Genomic DNA, 18725 nt, shown 5'->3' with positions numbered 1-18725 from the left:
TCTACCAGACATAATGAATCTTACATTCTTGGAGAGAAATATCCTAGAACTATCCTCCCTAGTTCCTTTAAAACATAAGCTAGACAAAATTCAGAAATTAATAGGTACATATATCCCTTTATGTGTTGACTTTTCTTGGCCATCCAGAAAAAGAAATGGATAGAAACCATTTTGAACATAACTATTCAGATCATACATACTTCATGAACATTAGATGTTATGTTGCCTGGATCCCTCCCCATCTTCAGAAAGCAAACAGGATAATAAAGGAGGTTCAGATTCATGGAGCACAAAATGGTTGAGCTCTCTGAAACCAATTTTTAACTCTCGACTCTTATTTGGAGTCAGGACCTTGAGTGGCTGAGAAAATGTTAGGAAGACCTTTTCCTTCTGGCTACTTTCTACCATGCTCCGTATCCTTGTCTCACAGGCTCTCAAAAAACAGCATATGCAGATAACCAGCATAGCATTTATATTACTGAAAAGATTCTGCCCTTCCCATCTAAGCTGAGTAACAGAGGATATTTAAAAGGTATTGAAAATATCTGAGCTCATATATCTCAGTAGAAATGGCAGAAGGCACTGTAAATTCTAAAATGTTTTCCTGTGAGCTATTTTTATTTTCATGTTTGTTTATTGACATTTTAAAGAAAATGGTTATTTTAAAATTTCACACATGTATACAAAGAATTTTAAACTTAACTACTTTATTTCCCCTTTCTTTCTAGAAGTAGAGTGAGATGAGGGAGAGTGGTAGCAGAGATAGGAGGCTAATTTGACCAGGGTACATTATATATATGCTTCTCCTGTGAGGTACTGAAAAAATTCCCAGAGGTCACCAGTGTGTGTCCTCTGTGGCATTCCTTAGAGGAGATGCAATAAAAAGAAATAGAAATTTACATTTCTAAATAGGTCTAAATATAGACTGTCAGTATCGTGATAAGGAATATTTTTTAAGAAATAAGAGAATAATATGGCTGAACTGTAATCTTTGACCATATGGCTTGATTCATGAGTTATTCAGAATAACTAGACTTGACCTCAGGCAGAGGGCATACACCCCTGTGAAGATCACAGAATCTTTGGAAATTTTTGCATATCTATTCTCTAGTTTCTTATTTGCCTTTTCCTGAATCAAATCATGTCAACACTGAGAGAAATGGTTTGAATGAATAAAGAATAAAGGAAACTAATGATTGAGATGACTATATAGGTTCTGTGTTCATTTATGGGAGTCAGATATCTAGATTCAAATTCTACCTCTGTTGCTAATTATCTGTATTACTTTAAGTAATACTATCTCTTGGCATCTCTGGTGTTTCTTTATTTTTCTGTCTGTATAATGACAAAGATGAAAATATTTATCTCAAAAGAACATGTTGAATCTTGCTATAGACATTGTGCATCTAGTCATGAGCACAAGAAAAGGAACAATCAAATACACACACACACACATACATGCATGTATACATAACCAAAATTATATCACAGTAGACATCATGTTATGATAAGAACATAATTGCAGCCCCCTTTTATAAAGTGAGAAAGTTGCAGTTCATGGACAGTATCCAACCTAAGCCAAAAAGCTAAGGAGATACAAGACTTTAACTCCCCAAGTTGGCTTCCTCTGAATCCCCAGAGGGATGCTCTGGCCTCAGGAAGGCTGCAGTGCCCTCCTGCTCAGGAGTCTTCCTAAGGCTCCCTTCATGTCTTTGTTTCTCAGGCTGTAGACGAACGGGTTCAGCATAGGAGTCACCACTGCATACATCACTGCTGCGATCTTGTCCTTCCTAACCGAGTCGGAAGCAGAGGGAATAAAATAAACCCCGATGGCAGACACATAAAACAGGCAAACTGCCGAGAGGTGAGAACCACAGGTGGAGAAGGTCTTCCATTTCCCACTTGTGGATGGGACTCTCACAATGGCAGCCCCGATGCGGATGTAGGAAATGACGATCAACAAAGGAATCAAGATGGTTAATGCACCTCCCCAGTACATCAACACACCTTGGTTGGCATATGTATCAGAACAAGAGAGCTTCAACAGGGGAAGAAGGTCACAGAAGAAGTGAGGGATGGCGTTGTCCATGCAGAAGGATAACTGAGCCAGGAGAATGGTGTGGGTGAGAGAATATGCAAATGCAAGGATGAGGGACAAGGTCACCAGGAGAACGCAGCATCGGGGACTCATGACCAAGGTGTAGTGAAGAGGGTAACAAATGGCCACGAGTCTGTCATAAGCCATCACTGCCAGGAGGAAAACATCTAGGCCAATGAACCACAGGAAGAAATGGATCTGAGACAGGCACCCAGCAAAGGGGATGGCAATACTACATGTCTGGATGCTTGCCAGCATCCTGGGAACGGTGGTAGAGGATAAACACAAGTCCGTGAGGGAGAAGTTGGCCAGGAAGAAGTACATGGGAGTGTGGAGGCGTGGATCGGTGCCAATCGCCAGGATGATGAGACTATTCCCTGCCACAGTGACCAAGTAGATGGTCAGAAAGATTCCAAAGAGAAAATTCTGCTGTTCCTCCTGCTCAGAGAGCCCCAAGAGGAGGAATTCTAAAACTCTGCTGTGGTTTCCTGTCTTCATGTTGCAGAGTGCCTAGAAGCATAAAATGGAGGACATTTAAAAAAAATGTTTCTGCCCTAAATAAAAATGGGCATCCAAGTATTGATAGCTGTCTGTTATTTCCTTGAGACCCGAAAAAGCCATAGGAAGTCATTTTTCCCACTGGGTGAACTTTTTATCCTCAGAACAAAGACTGCTGATAATCAACTAAAGAGAACAGATTTATTTCAACTCACAATTGTTGTGATTAGCCTGTGATGAGGTAGTCTATCATGGCAGGAGGAAGAGAAAAACTGCTCCTCTGGTGGCTGGAACATGAAATGGAGAACTAGGAAGAGATCAGGCTCCTGACATATTCCTGTATACTTGTTCCTGCCATAAAAACTCCCTAAGCCTCAACTCTGAAAATTTATTCTACTTGCCCAAAACATAAAGCTTGGGACCAAGCTTTTAATGCACAGGTGCTTTACCTGAATGCTAAAAGTGCTTTACTTATCTCATTCGAGTTTCATTTCTATAAGTTAAAAAAAAACTCTATTTTTTTCAAATAAGAAAATGGAGATGAAGATAGATAAATCATCCAAGGTGAGAAAAGTAACTAGAAGGCCCACATTTGACCTCTAGTCCATCTGAGTCAACACTTACCCAACTGATCTTACACAGTATCAGGCACTATGGAGCTACTGGGTTCTTTCCTTCTGGACAATCAATGCATGCACAGTACAGATACTTCTGGAGACTCAGCCTGTCTCCTTATACAGTAGCAATGTATTCAGGGTGGTGGGTATCTGTGGGCAGGTTTCTAGAGTTACCTACTCCCACATAAGTAGAGCTTGAAACCCCTAAGGTAGCACATATGAGAATATTTACCAGGTTTGGAGCCCTCAGAGCTCCTAGTAGTGGGAACAAAGACTACAATTATCTCTGAATCCCCAGAGCAAGCAAACATACTGCTATTAAGTGGGATTGCTGTTCTAGTTGTAGACTCTCTAAGAGTGTTTCTATGTCCATGTATTTGGAGGTGGTGGACTGGGCTTGCTGATGTCATCTGCAAGTCTGGTGCAGATGAAAATCTCCGAGTGAATAATCCATACAGAGACAGTACAGAGAAAGCCAGCTGCTCCACATCTGGCTTCAACACTGTTTTAGCTCAAGTGTCTTGGCCAGTGTTCTCTTTCTTCTCAGTGTTATTGGTAGTTTTTATTCATTATAATTCTTTTTAGAAATTCACTTCATATATATGGTACATTAAACATCCATTGTAATATAGATGGACATTTACCATATTTTTCCAGTTTTGCTTATTAAGAATTCGGTTGCTGGCCGGGAGTTTGGCCTAGTGGTAGAGTGCTTGCCTAGCATGCACGAAGACCCAGGTTCAATTCCTTGGTACCACATACATAGAAAAAAGCTGAAAGTGGTTTTGAGGCTCAAGTGGTTAGAGCTCTAACCTTGAGAAAGTTCAAGGACAGTGCTCAGGCCCTGAGCTAAAGCCCAAGACTGGCAAAAAAAAATAAGAATTTGGTTGCTGTGAATATTCTTGGAAATATGTGTATAGTTCTCTGGAGTGAAAATACATATACGTATCAAAGAATGGAAACCTTGGCTGTGGGGGAGGGAATACATGAATAAGTATGAATGAATGGCATCTCAGGTTTTCCTAGCACCCAGTCCCATTTGTAGCAATAGATTATTTAAGTTGCTCCATATACTTCAAATAGCAAGATTCATGTTGCTAATTTTTCAAATTTTCACACAAATTTTACTTTTGTGATGCTGAAATCCCTGTCACTGAGCTCCAATCCAACCTTTCACCTTAAAGTTGAGTTATTACTTATGTGTGTGAGAGAGAGAGCATGGTTTGATCTACATTTCTTTGATATCAAAGAAATATGGACATCTTTGCATATGTTGGTTAGTCATTTTAGGTATCTTCTTTGTGTGAAGTGGCTATGCAAAGAACGTATTTTTTTCATTGTTTCTTCTTCCATTTTCCATTGTACATTCAGAATGTATATATATATATGTGTGTGTGTGAGTATATATAGAGTATATATAGAGAGAGAATTTATAGAATACATAGTATATATATAAATATTCTATTGAAACAGTCTTCTGTCACTTGGGGTCTCTTGTGCACTACCTAAATTATATGATTTGAGGTATGATAATTTTTAAATTTAGTCTAGTCTATCATACTTTCTAGCTATCAATTTTTGGGGGGAGGTTGTTCTTTTTTAATTGTATTTTATTGTTGGGGTTACAGTTACATTGGGTTGTTCTTAACTGGTCAAATTTATTAAGATATTCTCCTGTGCCGTTTTCAAAAGCCTCATTTTAACTTTTGTGTTTATAGCTATGATCCTTCTGGAAGCCTTCTGTGTTTATGATGAGGGGTTTAGTCCACTTTTCTTCTATACTGACATTGAATTGTACCAATACCATATTGAAAAGAGTATCTTTTTTCTTGATGCATTATACTTTCATTATTGCCTCCCATCAGAAAATTCTCTACATGGAGTCTCTGGATTTTCTAGCCTTCTAACAGTAGATAGCATGTAGACACAATGACAATGTACTTATAATAGATTTTTATTGATATATAAAATTATATGTAAAGTATGCTACTTTCAGTTTTTTAGGGCTTCCATAGAGCTTGCACCAGTTATTTTCCAACCACTAGTGTATGAGGGCTTCTTTTCCCATGCATCCTCATCATTATTGTTGTGTATGTGTGTGCCAGTACTGGAACTTGAACTCGGGGCTTGTGCTCTTACTTGCTTTTTCCTTCCTGTAAGGAATTCTGCCACTTGAACCATGCCTCTAGTCACAGCATTTTGCAGTTTTAATGGAGAGAAGATTCTCAAGTGTTTGCTTGCCTGTTATGGCTTGAACTACCATCTTCAGATCTCAACTTCCTTGCTGACTAGGAGTATAGGCTTAATACATTGGCACCTGGAGAAGGGGCCTTTTGCACGTCCTAGCTCGTTTACTGGCGATGGATGTGGACGAATCATAGGAGAAGTCTCGTAGACAAAGTTTCCCCCAGGGAGAGCAGAAGATCCTTCATTTTTACATCTCCAAATCCCAGAGCTGTCCCCTCTCCATGGATTAAGTGAGTCACCATCTTGAGAATCACTGCTGGCTCAGGAAGCTGGTTATGACTTGGACTCAAGACTCATAGATTCACAGACATAGATATGGTTGGATAGGAATGGTGTGTCATGCCATAGAGGGAAAATAAAGGTGACTGCATTGGGGTAGCTGTGGCCAAACTCGGTTAGGATAAGAAAGATGAACTGTGTAAATATGAGCTGTGTCTGGGGACAGAGAGCTTTGGGGGTAGGGCATGCAGGATCACGCAGTACCCTCCGCCTTGCCTCAATAGCACACACTGCTTTAGTTTGACTGCTTTATACATTCTCAGAGGGCCTAGGAGAGTTGGTGAGAAGTAGCCAGTGTCTAGAGATTTCCCATGAAAAACAGTGGAGAACAGAGATTAATTGCAACAAAGGGTGCTTGAATAATTGCATACCCCCACACAAAACTGCCTTAAATCCTTCTCAAATATTAACTTAATTGGATCACAGTCTTAACTGTAAATGTTAATTGTAAAGCTCACAGGAGATAACATACGAAAAAGTCTAGATGACCTAAGATTTAGTGATGGCTTTTTTGGACATAATGCCAAACACAGGACCATAAAGAAAAAGATTTGATAAGCTGTTCTTTATAAATTAACAGTTGTTGTTCATGGAAGATGTTATGAAGAGAATAAAAATAGAGGACACATTGACTAGAAGGAAATATTAGCCTAATATATGTCTGATGAAGGACTATTACCTAAAACATGCTAAGAACTCTTAAAATTCAACAATAAGTCAACAAACTTAAACAAAAAAATGGGCCAGCTGGGTGCTAGTGGCTTATACCTGTAATCCTAGCTGAGCTCTGAGGATCATGGTTCAAAGCCAGACCAGGCAGGAAAGTCTATGAAACTCTTATCTCCAATTAACGATCAAAAACTGGAAATGAAGTAGTGACTCAAAGTAATAGAGTACTAGCTTTGGGCAAAAAAGACTCAGGTCCTGAGTTCAAACTGATGACAGACCAAAAAAAAAAGAGGACAAATGCTCTAATAGACACCAAAAAAGATGTGCAGATGGAAATGCAAATATGAAAAGATGCTCCCCTTCACATGTAAGCAGGGAAATTCTAATAAGAACAGATATACTACTGAACAACAATTAAAATCACTTTAAAATTCTAAAACATAGCCAGGCACTGGTGAATCACACCTGTACAATAATCCTAGGTACTCAGGGGGCTGAGATCTGAGGATAACCATTTGAAGCCCACCAGGATAGAAAAGTCTGTGAGACTCTTATCTCCAATAAATTACTCAGAAAAAAAGCTGAAAGTGGTGCTGTGGTTCAAATGGCAGAACACTACCCTTGACCTGAAAAGGCTCAGGGGAAATGCCCAGGCCCTGGCCAAAAAAAATCTGAAACATAAAAATATTTATCCACATAAATATATATTCACCCTAAATAACATTAGGGAAACTGAGGCAAGCCCTTGCGATTTTTCAGTGAAGTTAAGTGTTCTGACATTAGACCCAGCAGAACTCTCTGGTGTCCTTTGTTTCCTGTGGTCAGCTGTTTTATGATTCTTCTTCTGCCTTCTCTGCATAGAGCAGGGATAGAAAAAGTCCCCCGAGACACATCATACCACAGATAACGCATTCTAACAAGGGCTCTAGAGGCCAAGGAGAACAGAACTCAATGCAAGAAGAAGCTAACTGGGGTCTACAATCAAGAGTGTCATAGCTTCTTGAGTCGAGTAAGGTACAGGTGTCCTCTCAAAGGGGAGCTGTGAACGCAGCCTAATACTGGGGGCCAAAGGCTAGGAAAGAAGTGGGAGTTGAAGACAGAAAAGAGCGATTAATTACCTTAAATGTTTTATTGTTATTTAAAGATGATGTACAGAGGGATTACAGTTATATGTGATAAGATGAGTCCCCTTTATGAGAAGCATATTAGTTTCTATTTCCTGGCATTGTACCTCCCCACTAACCAGCCTGGAAATTTAGGGTAGAAACAGGATTAACAGAAACTAATTTCCAGACATTGTATAGAATCTTAGCTTCTGGAAAATGTTGAAAGCGAAGAGAAACCTGGATGTGAAGGTGAGATTCAGTATGCTGTATGTGCAACTCTGTCTGGTATTTACTCTCAACTCCCTCTTTCCTAATTAAAAATGCTTCATGGATTTAGTAGTCACAGGGTCCAACAAAAGCCCATGTTCAGCTTTTGTGCATAAGTCTTTCCAATTTGGCTTCTAGGCCATTGACAGCATACATTTGGGAGGAAGAATAGCCCATTAGTATAAAAAAAACCTATTTTATTCCCAGTCTGTCTTGTACACACACAATGCATTTTTAGAATTATTCTACCTGATTCACAGTTCCAACCTGTTTTCTTTTTCTAGTTATCATCTATCATTAACCCTACCAGTCAGTAACATTTTTGCATCCCAGATTCTCCAGGAAACTCTTTCATGAATGACTTATTTTCAGATTTTAGAGATGGTACCTCATCCGTTATTCATAAAACATCATTTACTAAATTGTGAACAAGGAAAAGCAAACCTGTATCTTCTATCTTGAATCAGCTCCACACACCAGAATGCCCCCAGACACAGTGTCAATTTCTTCCATCTGATTATGGCCAATCTTAGGCATTTGAATTTTCAATCTTTTGTTTTCAGAGAGAAAGGCAAGAGACCTCTCTTGCAGTAAGAATGATTCGGAACACAAATGTGAGCAAGCTGGTAAGTTTTATGGTTGGTGAGAAAAGGGAGTAATTCGCTGATAAAATTAGAAAATCTGACAATAGCCATGAAATTATCCTGAAAATTATGCAGTGATGGATGTGATCTTCTAAGCATCTGAGTTAATGATGTTTTAGAGCATCAAGGAGTAGCAGACAAGGAAATGGAATATTTACCTTATTCTTGTTCCCTTTTAAAATCCTTTAAATGCATTATCTCTTTCTCATGACAGTGCTGATACTTGCATTCAGTTCTTCAGATGAATAAATCTGGGTTTAAATACGTTCAGTAGCTTATTAAGGAAATACAGTATTTAATTTTTAACATACATATATAATATATACACATATATGTATATATAATAGTCAGATAATGAAATTATCATTATAATGAAATTAACTAGTGAGGAGAGAAAAATTTTTTTGGGCTCCTGGGTATACCAGGCCAAGACTGATTGTTCCTAATTGGGCCTCTGATGATATAATACATTATGGTGGGAACAGATGGGGCAAGGAGAAAGAGCACCGGTGACATGATCCAAAAAGCAAAGAGGAAACATATGAGGTCCCACAGTCCTTAGAGTGTCCCCTCAATGACCTCAGCATGTCCACCAGGTGCCACCCCCAATCATGCCACTCTGGGGACTAAGCCTATAATCCCCCCTTTGGGGGGACACACCCATATCCAATAGTAGCAATAAAAATATTTGATACTTTAAATATGTGGCAATTACAGTGTTCATTTATAGAATGTGAAAGGCTATGACAACTGAGGACACCTGTGGCCGTTGAAAATGGCTAAAATCACCATGTTCTCACTCCCTCTTACTCCTCTCATTAGGGAGAGCATATTCTTCACTTTCTCATCTCCCAAATACTCTTTTAAAATGAACATTATTTTCCTCACAAGTATTTCTTGAGCAAATTGATCCTCTAGAATTCCTCATACTCAAATGCACCACTAAAAAATGCTCATGTATGGGCTAGGAGTTTGGCCTAGCGGTAAAGTGCTTGCCTAGCATGCAGGAAGACCCGGGTTTGATTCCTTGGTACTACATACATAGAAAAAAGCCAGAGGTGGTGTTGTGGCTCAAGTGGTAGAGCACTAGTCTTGACAAAAGTCCAAGGACAGTGCTCAGGCCCTGCGTTCAAGCCCCAAAACTAATGTCCAAAGAAACAAGTATCCCATTAAAAGATGGGCCAAAGACTTAAAGAGAGTCTTCTCTGAAGAAGAAATAAGAATGGCCTATAGATGGGGGAGGGAAATGGGTACCAAGACATGTGAAAGGGTATCAATGTATGTGAATTAATGCACCTTCTATCTGGCAAATATCATGTAACCCTTTTACTAATTACAATAAAAAAACATCATAAAAAAAAAGAATGGCCTATAGATACATGAAGAAATGCTCTACATCTCTGGCCATAAAAGAAATGCAAATAAAAATAACTCTAAGATTCCACCTCACTCCAGTTAGAATGGCCAGGATCAAGAAATCTAATAACAGCAGATGCTGGAGGGAATATGGCCAGGAGGGATCACTACTACACTGTTGGTGGGAGTGCAAACTCATTCAACCACTATGGAAAGCAGTATGGCAGTTCCTCAAAAGACTAAACACAGAGCTCCCCTATGACCCAGCAATTCCACTACTTGGCATCTACCCAGTCATCCAGAAACAAGGACATACTAAATCCACTAGCACAACGATGTTCATTGCAGCACTATTTACCATAGCAAAGATATGGAACCAGCCCCTCAGTTGATGATTGGATCAACAAGATGTGGTATTTATACACAATGGAATTCTATGCAGCCATCACAAAGAACGACATCACCCCATTTGTAAGGAAATGGAAAGACTTGGAAAAAAATCATATTAAGTGAAGTAAGCCAGACTCAAAGGAACACAGGCTCAGTGTTTTCCCACATTTGTCATAATTAGTAAAAACCTTGGACTCTCCTAGCAGAGGTCTACTATAGGGCAAAACTAGATATATAAGGCCATACAGTACAAGGCTAAATGGAAGGACCTCCAGGATATGGAAACAAGAGCTATATAATATGTGATTGTGTTCTTAATGTACTATGTTATTATCTCTTTTGTTGTCCTTTGGTTATCTCATATTGTTACAGTATCTTACCTTGTTATCCTGATATATTGTATATATGTTTATTTGTTTGAAATACGATAGGGAAGGGAAGAAAACAAGATGAGGGGAGGGGGTGAAGGGAGGGAAATGGGGACAAAAACATGAGAAAGGGTAGCAATGTCTGGGAAGTAATGCGTCTTCTATCTGGCAAATATAATGTAATCCTTTTATTAATTGCAATAAAATATATTAAAAATAAAAATAAATACAGCATATGAAAAAATTAATTTTATTGTCAGGGTAATGTACAGAGGGGTTACAGTTACATACATAAAGTTGTGAGTACATTTCTTGTTGGACATTGTTACCCCCTCCCAAGTTTTTCTCTTACTTTCTTTCCTTCCATCCCACTCCCCAAGTTGTAGAGTTCATACCCAGCATATTGCCTGGTATGTCTCACTGCTGCATTGGTTCAATCTTTGTCCTTTGTCTCACCATGTTGCTGTTTCACATAAATGTATACACGATACACCAGATAATCAGATTCAGTGAGAACACAGAATAGACCATAGGGAAAAAAAGAAATAACTTCACATAATACACTAAAAACAACAACCACGAAGAAACTCCTCTGGTTCCCATAGCCTGGAGTTAATTTCATTTAGCATCATCCTATATGGTCATATGCACATAGCTATCGAGCAGTTGTATTACTTTCTTTAACCTTTGTTTTCCTCAACCTTTGTCTATGATCTTCAGTCTGTAATATTTTGTTTTTTATTTGATCTGCTCCTCTGGAGATGCATTTTCCATTGTATTTTTCACAATCATGACTTTGCTTTGGTTCTTCTTTTTGTTCTGTATTCCTATCTCCTTATTGAGATCATTTTTTAATATTTCCCAGGGACTTCTTTATTTTATTTAGCAGTTTATATGTGTTAACTTTGGTTTTCTTTAGTTATGTACTTGTGTTTTTAAACTCATTAGCTTTTGATTTGCAGTTAACATTAACATTTGCACATTATCTGAATTATCCTATTAGATTTAAATTATCTTGAGACCATTTAATTATTTTGATTACAATGATTAGTTTATAAACTTTAATTTCATTATTTTTTGTTCTCATTCCTTTGATCTCAGTATTTAGACTTTCCTTAATTTTGCTGTTATTCTGATTCATCGTGTAATTTTTGGCTTGTTGAAAGGTTTTATTCACTTTCTTTCCCGTGTTAATGTCTACATTAAAGCTACTCATTTTAAAACAATTTGTGATTACTTGCATGACACCATGAAGTTACACACACACACACACACACACACACACACACACACACACACACACACTGAGTGTTGGTCCTGCTGACATTTCCACAGAGGGCATAGACAATGGGATAGTTCTGACAGTATTTGTCTCCTGCACTGTAACTTTAATGGGGATTAAAGGAGTCACTGCTACTGTTCAGTCAGTCTCATTTATTCACTAGAAGCTGGGTGTGTTGATCTTTTCCCTACCCACTCATCTGAGCTCCTCTGTGGATCAATGCATTTAGTCCTTCCCTCCATGTTGGGCTGGGTAGCATGGGGCTCAAAAGTGCTCCCTTGCTGTGTCTCCTGATCTGAGAAGAGGACAAAGATGCCATTGCTGGTTCTGCTTCTGCCCGGCTGGGCTAACTGAGTTCTGTGTAGTGGATTTGCTTAGCAGGTGTCTTGACTGGGTGGTTTTTTCCAGAGAGAAGGAAAGATGAAAAGAGAAGAGGGGATAAAAGGAATCACGAGCATTAGAATCAAGAGAGGAAGAAGCGCCTCCATCTCACTGAACGTGGCTTTTCCTTCTTCCTTTCAGAGATTTATGATGCAGTCTTTTTTTTTTAACTGTATTTCCTGTCTACAGATTTAGCTGATGTCCTTGCCTAATTTGATTCTTTGCCTGTCCCGCTCTTTGAGAAGCTGAGTACTTATAGTTGGCCTGACTAGACACAGGAAAGGTAGCTGTCAGAAATTTGCCATATTTCCTCCCTGGGAAAGATTTTTAGAGAATTGTGTTGACTAGAAAAAATGCCAAGGACCTTACATTTGCACATTGCATGATTCTATTTATATAATGATAAAATTATAGAAGTGGAGAGCAGAGTCATAATTTCCAGGGTTTATGAACAGATGAGGAAATGAATGCAGCTGTAAATGAGCAGTGTTAGATGGTCTTGTGCTATGGAGATATTCTTGATCTTGACTGTATAAATCCCCAAATTGTAACTGGGAAACTATACTATACTTTTGAAAATAGGTATATTTTAGGAAACTTGAAAAGGGTAAATGAGATCTCTCTATTATTACTTTAAAAGGCATAGAATCTACATGGTTATTATGAATAAAAAGTTTAATTAAAGGCACTGTTAATTCCACAATGAAAAAATTAAAGTGGCTATAAAAGGAAAAGTAGGATGCAGAACTTACAAAGCAGCACAGGAAGAATGAAACAAATGAAAAGGGAAAAATAAATACAAAAAGAAAAAGAGTGGTGCTATATAAGAAGAAAATGTCAGTATCATAAGTGGAACAATTCTCAGAATAATTTTGTGAAAAATAGACCTTTAGAATATGTAAAATATCCATTGAAAACAGAGAAAGATAACTTTTGTGGCAAACTAGATTATTTGGGTTAATATTCCCAATGATGATAAATAAAAAATCTTCTATATTGTGAAGTTAAATAGCACTAACAGTTGAACTTTATTCATGAAGGCATTTTTCAAGTCTTGATTTTAAAGAAATGTGGAATTTAATCTAGATTTGCATTTAAAAAGTAAAAACCCTGAATCCATTCAGAAGGAATAGAAATAAAATGTCGGTTGATTTTATGCTTAGAAAATGGACAATCAATACCCTAATCTTCCACCTTAGACAAACAAAGAAAAAAGGAAAATTAAACCCAAAGTAAATAATATACATAGTTAGAGCAAAATGTAAGCAATTGAAAAATAAGAAACTATGCAAATTAAAAAAGTTGACAGAGAAAATAAATGGAACCCAAAGCTGGTTCTCTTAATAAAAAAACTAATGAGGGCCGGGAGTTTGGCCTAGTGGTTAAAGTGCTTGCCAAGCATGCATGAAGACCGGGGTTCGATTCCTTGGTACCACATACATAGAAAAAAAAGCTGGAAGTGGTGCTGAGGCTCAAGTGGAAGAGCTCTAGCCTTGAGAAAGTCCAAGGACAGTGCTCAGGCCCTGAGCTCAAGCCTAGGATTGGCAAAAAAAAAAAAAAGCAAAAAACAAAACAAAACAAAAAAACTAATGAAAAGACAGTTGCATCAGGATCTTGACAGATAGGAAGCACAGACTAGTCTTGAACTCATAATCCCCTTGAGTACTGGGATTCCAGGCATGTGTCACCACTCACAGCAAGATCAGTAAATGTGATAAGCCTGTAACAAGGCTAAGAAAAAAACATGCTAATTATTAGTATCATAAATGACTGAGGGGATATTGTTACAGAGCTCATATATACAAAAATAACAAATGATCTCATTTCCAACTCTGTGCCCCAACTTGAATAATCTAAGTGAAATGGGTCAATTCGTTGAAAGCCACAGTTTGCCAAAACTTCCACACACACAAAAAATAGGTAGAACAAATAGGCTTGTATCTACTCAAGTAATTGACTCAGTACTTCCTTTCAAGTAATAAGTCTCCAAAGCAGAAAATCACAGGCTCCAGTGGGTTCACTGGTGAGTTCTATGAAACATGTAAAGAGCAATTTATACCACGTCTCTATCAATTCTTTTGGGAGATAGAAGGTCATTATCTTAATGCACAAAGAAGTCAGAGACATTATAGGAAAAGAAAAAGCAAAGATCAATTTCTCATATGATATTTTAATACAAAAAGCTCCATTAAACACTGATAAATTAAATCTGATACAGTACATAGAAATTATACACCAGGACCAAGTGTTACATATTTGAGCTATACAAGCATATTTAAATATTTATAAATCACTTCTTGCAAACTATCATTCAATAGGCAAAACAAGATAAATCACATGATAGATATAGTAAATGCATTTGAAATTATCCAGTTACTATTCAGTTTTTACAAAAAACAGTAAAGTAGGAACACAGTGGAACTTCAACTTGATAGAAGATACCTACAAAAACCTTACAAATAACATTGCACTTAATGCTAAGAAAATATAAGCTTTCCCATTAATATTGTGCCCAGCAGTGACCTTTTATCATTCTGGTATTCTTAGTTAATGCAGTAAGGCAATAAATAGAAATAAAATGCATGATCACCTTTATAATAAAAATTACGTTATAAAAGAAATAAAAAGCATGCAGATTTGGAAGGAAGAAATGAAACACAACTAACAATCTATACAGAAAAATATTTAAAAATGCGATAAAAACTTTCCTGTAAAGACTTAGAAATTTTAGCAAGGTTCACAAATATAAAGTAATATTTATAAATATATATAAATGTTCATTTTTTCTCATAGACAAGGAATAAGAAGAATTTGAAATAAAAACATGTTCCATGTATATAAGCATCTACTGAAGTGACATAGCTGTAAACATAACAAAACATTTACAAAATGTTTTGAAAACTTCAAAATTTGAACAATGGGAACCAAATAATTACATACTAAGAACAAATTCATTTTCTTGGAAAGGAAGATTCAACATTATCTCTGTCAATTATTCCCAACTTGATGTATAGATTCAACTTAATGGAAGTTAAAGCAACAAGTCATTTTGTGGAGACTGACAATGTTTCTAAGGTTTATATGCAATAGCAGACTACCTAGAATAGCTAACACAGTATAGAATAAGAATAAAATCTGAAAATTACTATCAGGCATCAAGATTCATTACGAAGATACAGTAATCAAGACAGAATGGTATTTATACAGCATTATACAAATAGATTAATGGAATGAGATAGAAAACCCTGTCGTTTATCCATATAAATAGCCACCATCTTGACCAAAGAGCAAAAGCAATACAATGGAGAAAAGATACTCTTCAACAAGTGGTATTGAACACTTGGATATGTACACGATTTAACACCTGACAACAAATATACCACACAACAAAACATTACTCAGCCAAAAAGGATAGGGGGGGAAATCTTAAATGCATAGTACTCAATGTAAGAAGCCAATCTGTTGCTCTAAAAATTGCCAGCACACTTGACTCATCATTAAAAACTACGATATATTTTTAAGAAAGAACCCAGAGAATAACTGAGTTCTGGCTATCAAATTGGCACAATGCAGACATGAAACAAAGATTGGATTCTTCTGATCTCTCCATTGCACTAACAAAGGAATGCCTTTTATGCTAAAGTCATGAAACACTAAGGAAATACCATAACACAAAATGCATGCTAATTTAATTCATATTCCTTGATTTCACCATTCAATGCTATCCTTAAATACAATCTCACACTTTCCTTGTCATGATCACCACGGCGTGATAAAAAGAAAGGGAGCAGGCCGGGAGTTTGGCCTAGTTGGCCGGGAGTTTGGCCTAATGGTTAAAGTGCTTGCCTAGCATGCATGAAGACCCGGGTTCGATTCCTCGGTACCACATACATAGAAAAAAAGCCGGAAGTGGGGCTGAGGCTCAAGTGGTAGAGCTCTAGCCTTGAGAAAGTCCAAGGACATTGCTCAGGCCCTGAGCTCAAGCCCAGGACTGGCAAAAAAAAAAAAAAAGGGAGCACATATTGAAATCAAATCCCTCTGGTTTGGGCAAGTCATTGCTTTCTCAAGATTCAGTTGCCACACGTCTTCCTCAACTAAGTGTGTCTAATAGCAAGAAAAAAATTGTAGATTGCCAACGAATGTTTTGTATTTTGATCCTTTTTAACTCATGGTGTGTCTGCCTCCCTGGGGTAGAATTCCTTCGCTCTTGACACCAACATCCTGTGCCTTGTAAAGCTGACCGTGGGCAATAGATGTTGTTTTAGAGATGAAAAGTGTGGAATAGTAATTCTGCTGGTCTTGCTGACATCAAGAAAGGAATATAATGTGTGTGTGTGTGTGTGTGTGTGTGTGTGTGTGTGTGTGTGTGTCTTGCTTCTAATGAGGAATTGCTGAAACGATGGAGGTCACAGTCCTGGTAAGAAGAAGATTCTCCCACTGCCAAAAAGTTTCCCCACAGCCTCCTTCATGTCTCTGTTCCTCAAGCTGTAGATGAAGGGATTCATCATGGGAATGATCACCATGTAGAGAACGGCAGCCCTGCTTTCCCTCTCCTCCGAGTGGGCTGACGGGGGAGCTAAGTACACACCCATCAGGGACCCATAGAAGAGCAGGACCACCGTGAGATGAGAGCCACAGGTAGAGAAAGCCTTCCATCGCCCTCTAGACGACGAGATGCTCAACACGGCCCGGGAAATGCGGGCGTAGGAAACAACGATCAGCGTGAGAGGCACAGCCAGGAACAGCATGCCCATGGCGATAATCACCAGCTCGTTGACGCGGGTGTCGGAGCAGGCCAGCTTCAGGAGAACGCTGGGGTCACAGTAGAAGTGGGGGATTGCCACCTGGGCACAGAAAGCCACCCTGGTGAGCAGCAGCGTGTGCACCAGGGCGGGACAATTGGTTAGTACCCAGCACAGGCCCAGCATGAGTGCACAGAGGTGAGGACTCATGGTTGTGCTGTAATGGAGAGGCTGGCAGATGGCCACATAACGGTCATAGGCCATCACAGCCAGAAGGCAGTTATCCAGACCCCCAAACATCAGAAGAAAATAGAGCTGTGTGAGACATCCAGGGTACGAGATGGTCTGACTCTGCCTGTGAATGTTGGCAAGCATCTTGGGAACCGAGGCTGAAATGAAACAGGCATCCGTAAAGGATAGATTAGCCAGGAAGAAGTACATAGGAGTGTGGAGATGGGGATCGGAGCTGATGGCCAGGATGATGAGCAAGTTCCCCAGCATGGTGACCAAGTACATGCCCAGAAAGACTCCAAAGAGAAGAGACTGCTCCTCCCGCTGCTCTGAAAGTCCTAGCAGGAAGAAGTCTGAAACAGCAGTGTGATTTCCTGCATTTGGTTTTCCCATCCTTCCTAGCTCTTGTTATCTGCACAGAGAAAACCTTGCCATGTCTCAATATTTAATGATTAGGTCAGTTTACAGATAGTTATCTCTAGGCCCTGAACTATATATATATCTGTATATATATAGTATTCTTATAGACACGTCATATATAAATACATATTTATATATCATAAATATATTCTCTATATTTATATGTAAATACTATATACATAACTTGTCAAGGAGAATATCTAAGTATCATCAGAGATGTAAACAATGCTTATGTAAGACTGGGAATTTCGCTCAGAGCTGGAGCATTTGTGTAGTATGAGGATCTGTGTCCAAACACCTGCACCAAACAATAACAACAACAAAACCACTTGTGAAATATTTAGGGAACTGTTAAGATACTACTCATTCTGATTGTTTTTAATGTGCTTTCAAACTCCCTAACTGGGCTCAGAGATAAGAGACCAGTTTGACTAGCAGTTGCAGAAGGCAAAACCCGAGCATGGTTCTGCTGGCAAGATTAGAAAAGTTATCTATCGTGTGCCTTAGAAAGGAGATGCGTGGTCTTCCTCACTATCCTTCTTTCTCAGACACTCATGAACGCACACACATACACAGGTATGCACACACACAGACAGCCTCTTGTGTAGGGGTTGAAAATGCTTCTTAGTTTTCACACTGTGGATCAGTTTTAAGTATCTTCAAATTCTCCAGTTCTCACCTCTAACATGGACAATTTTCAGCAAGGAAATTCAGACCTTTCTGATGCCAAGTTGATCAAGTTTGGGGTTTACGGACCGCAGTGTTTATGAGGAACATCTGAAGTGCAGCACAATTTCATCTTCTCCAGACCAGAGGAGGATAGCATAGCTCTTAGCATTATAAACATTCCTGGTACAGCATCTGTCAAAGTGCTCATTAGAACCAACCTCAGTGTCATTGTGCAACCTGCCAGTTCTGGCTGCATCCCACGGGAGCTGGGGACATCTTTTATCCAGAGGCTGGGTGTTCTGCTGATGATCTCGAGAGTGTTATTTAGATTGTCTTGCTGGAGTACAAGGTAGTACAGCCTGACTAGAAAATCTCCTAGGAACTCCCCTTCCTGAACCCTGGGTAATTTCTTTCCAACACTAGGCTTAATTTAAGACTAGATAGAAGGAGAAATCAAAGGC

At 38.6% G+C, this 18725-nt stretch overlaps 2 protein-coding genes across 2 annotated transcripts; both read right to left on the bottom strand.

Annotated features, from left to right (window-relative positions):
- Positions 1-1654: 1654 nt before the first annotated feature.
- LOC150065911 (olfactory receptor 1f45-like) lies at positions 1655-2596 on the bottom strand. The gene has a single exon (XM_090329387.1). It carries the CDS (start codon positions 2594-2596, stop codon positions 1655-1657), a length of 942 nt encoding a protein of 313 aa, XP_090185513.1.
- Positions 2597-16608: 14012 nt separating this feature from the next.
- LOC150065910 (olfactory receptor 1N2-like) lies at positions 16609-17568 on the bottom strand. The gene has a single exon (XM_090329386.1). It carries the CDS (start codon positions 17566-17568, stop codon positions 16609-16611), a length of 960 nt encoding a protein of 319 aa, XP_090185512.1.
- Positions 17569-18725: the final 1157 nt, after the last annotated feature.

The sequence above is a fragment of the Megascapheus bottae genome, chromosome 3 (genome assembly GCF_031878675.1).
Source record: "Megascapheus bottae isolate mThoBot1 chromosome 3, mThoBot2.hap1, whole genome shotgun sequence".
Taxonomy (NCBI): domain Eukaryota; kingdom Metazoa; phylum Chordata; class Mammalia; order Rodentia; family Geomyidae; genus Megascapheus; species Megascapheus bottae.
Note: the sequence above shows the minus strand (reverse complement) of the source record. Positions and strands in the feature narration are given on the sequence as shown.

Coding starts and splice junctions, on each gene's coding strand:
- LOC150065910 (XM_090329386.1), bottom strand. CDS start 17,568: ATGGGAAAACCAAATGCAGGAAATCACACTGCTGTTTCAGACTTCTTC.
- LOC150065911 (XM_090329387.1), bottom strand. CDS start 2,596: ATGAAGACAGGAAACCACAGCAGAGTTTTAGAATTCCTCCTCTTGGGG.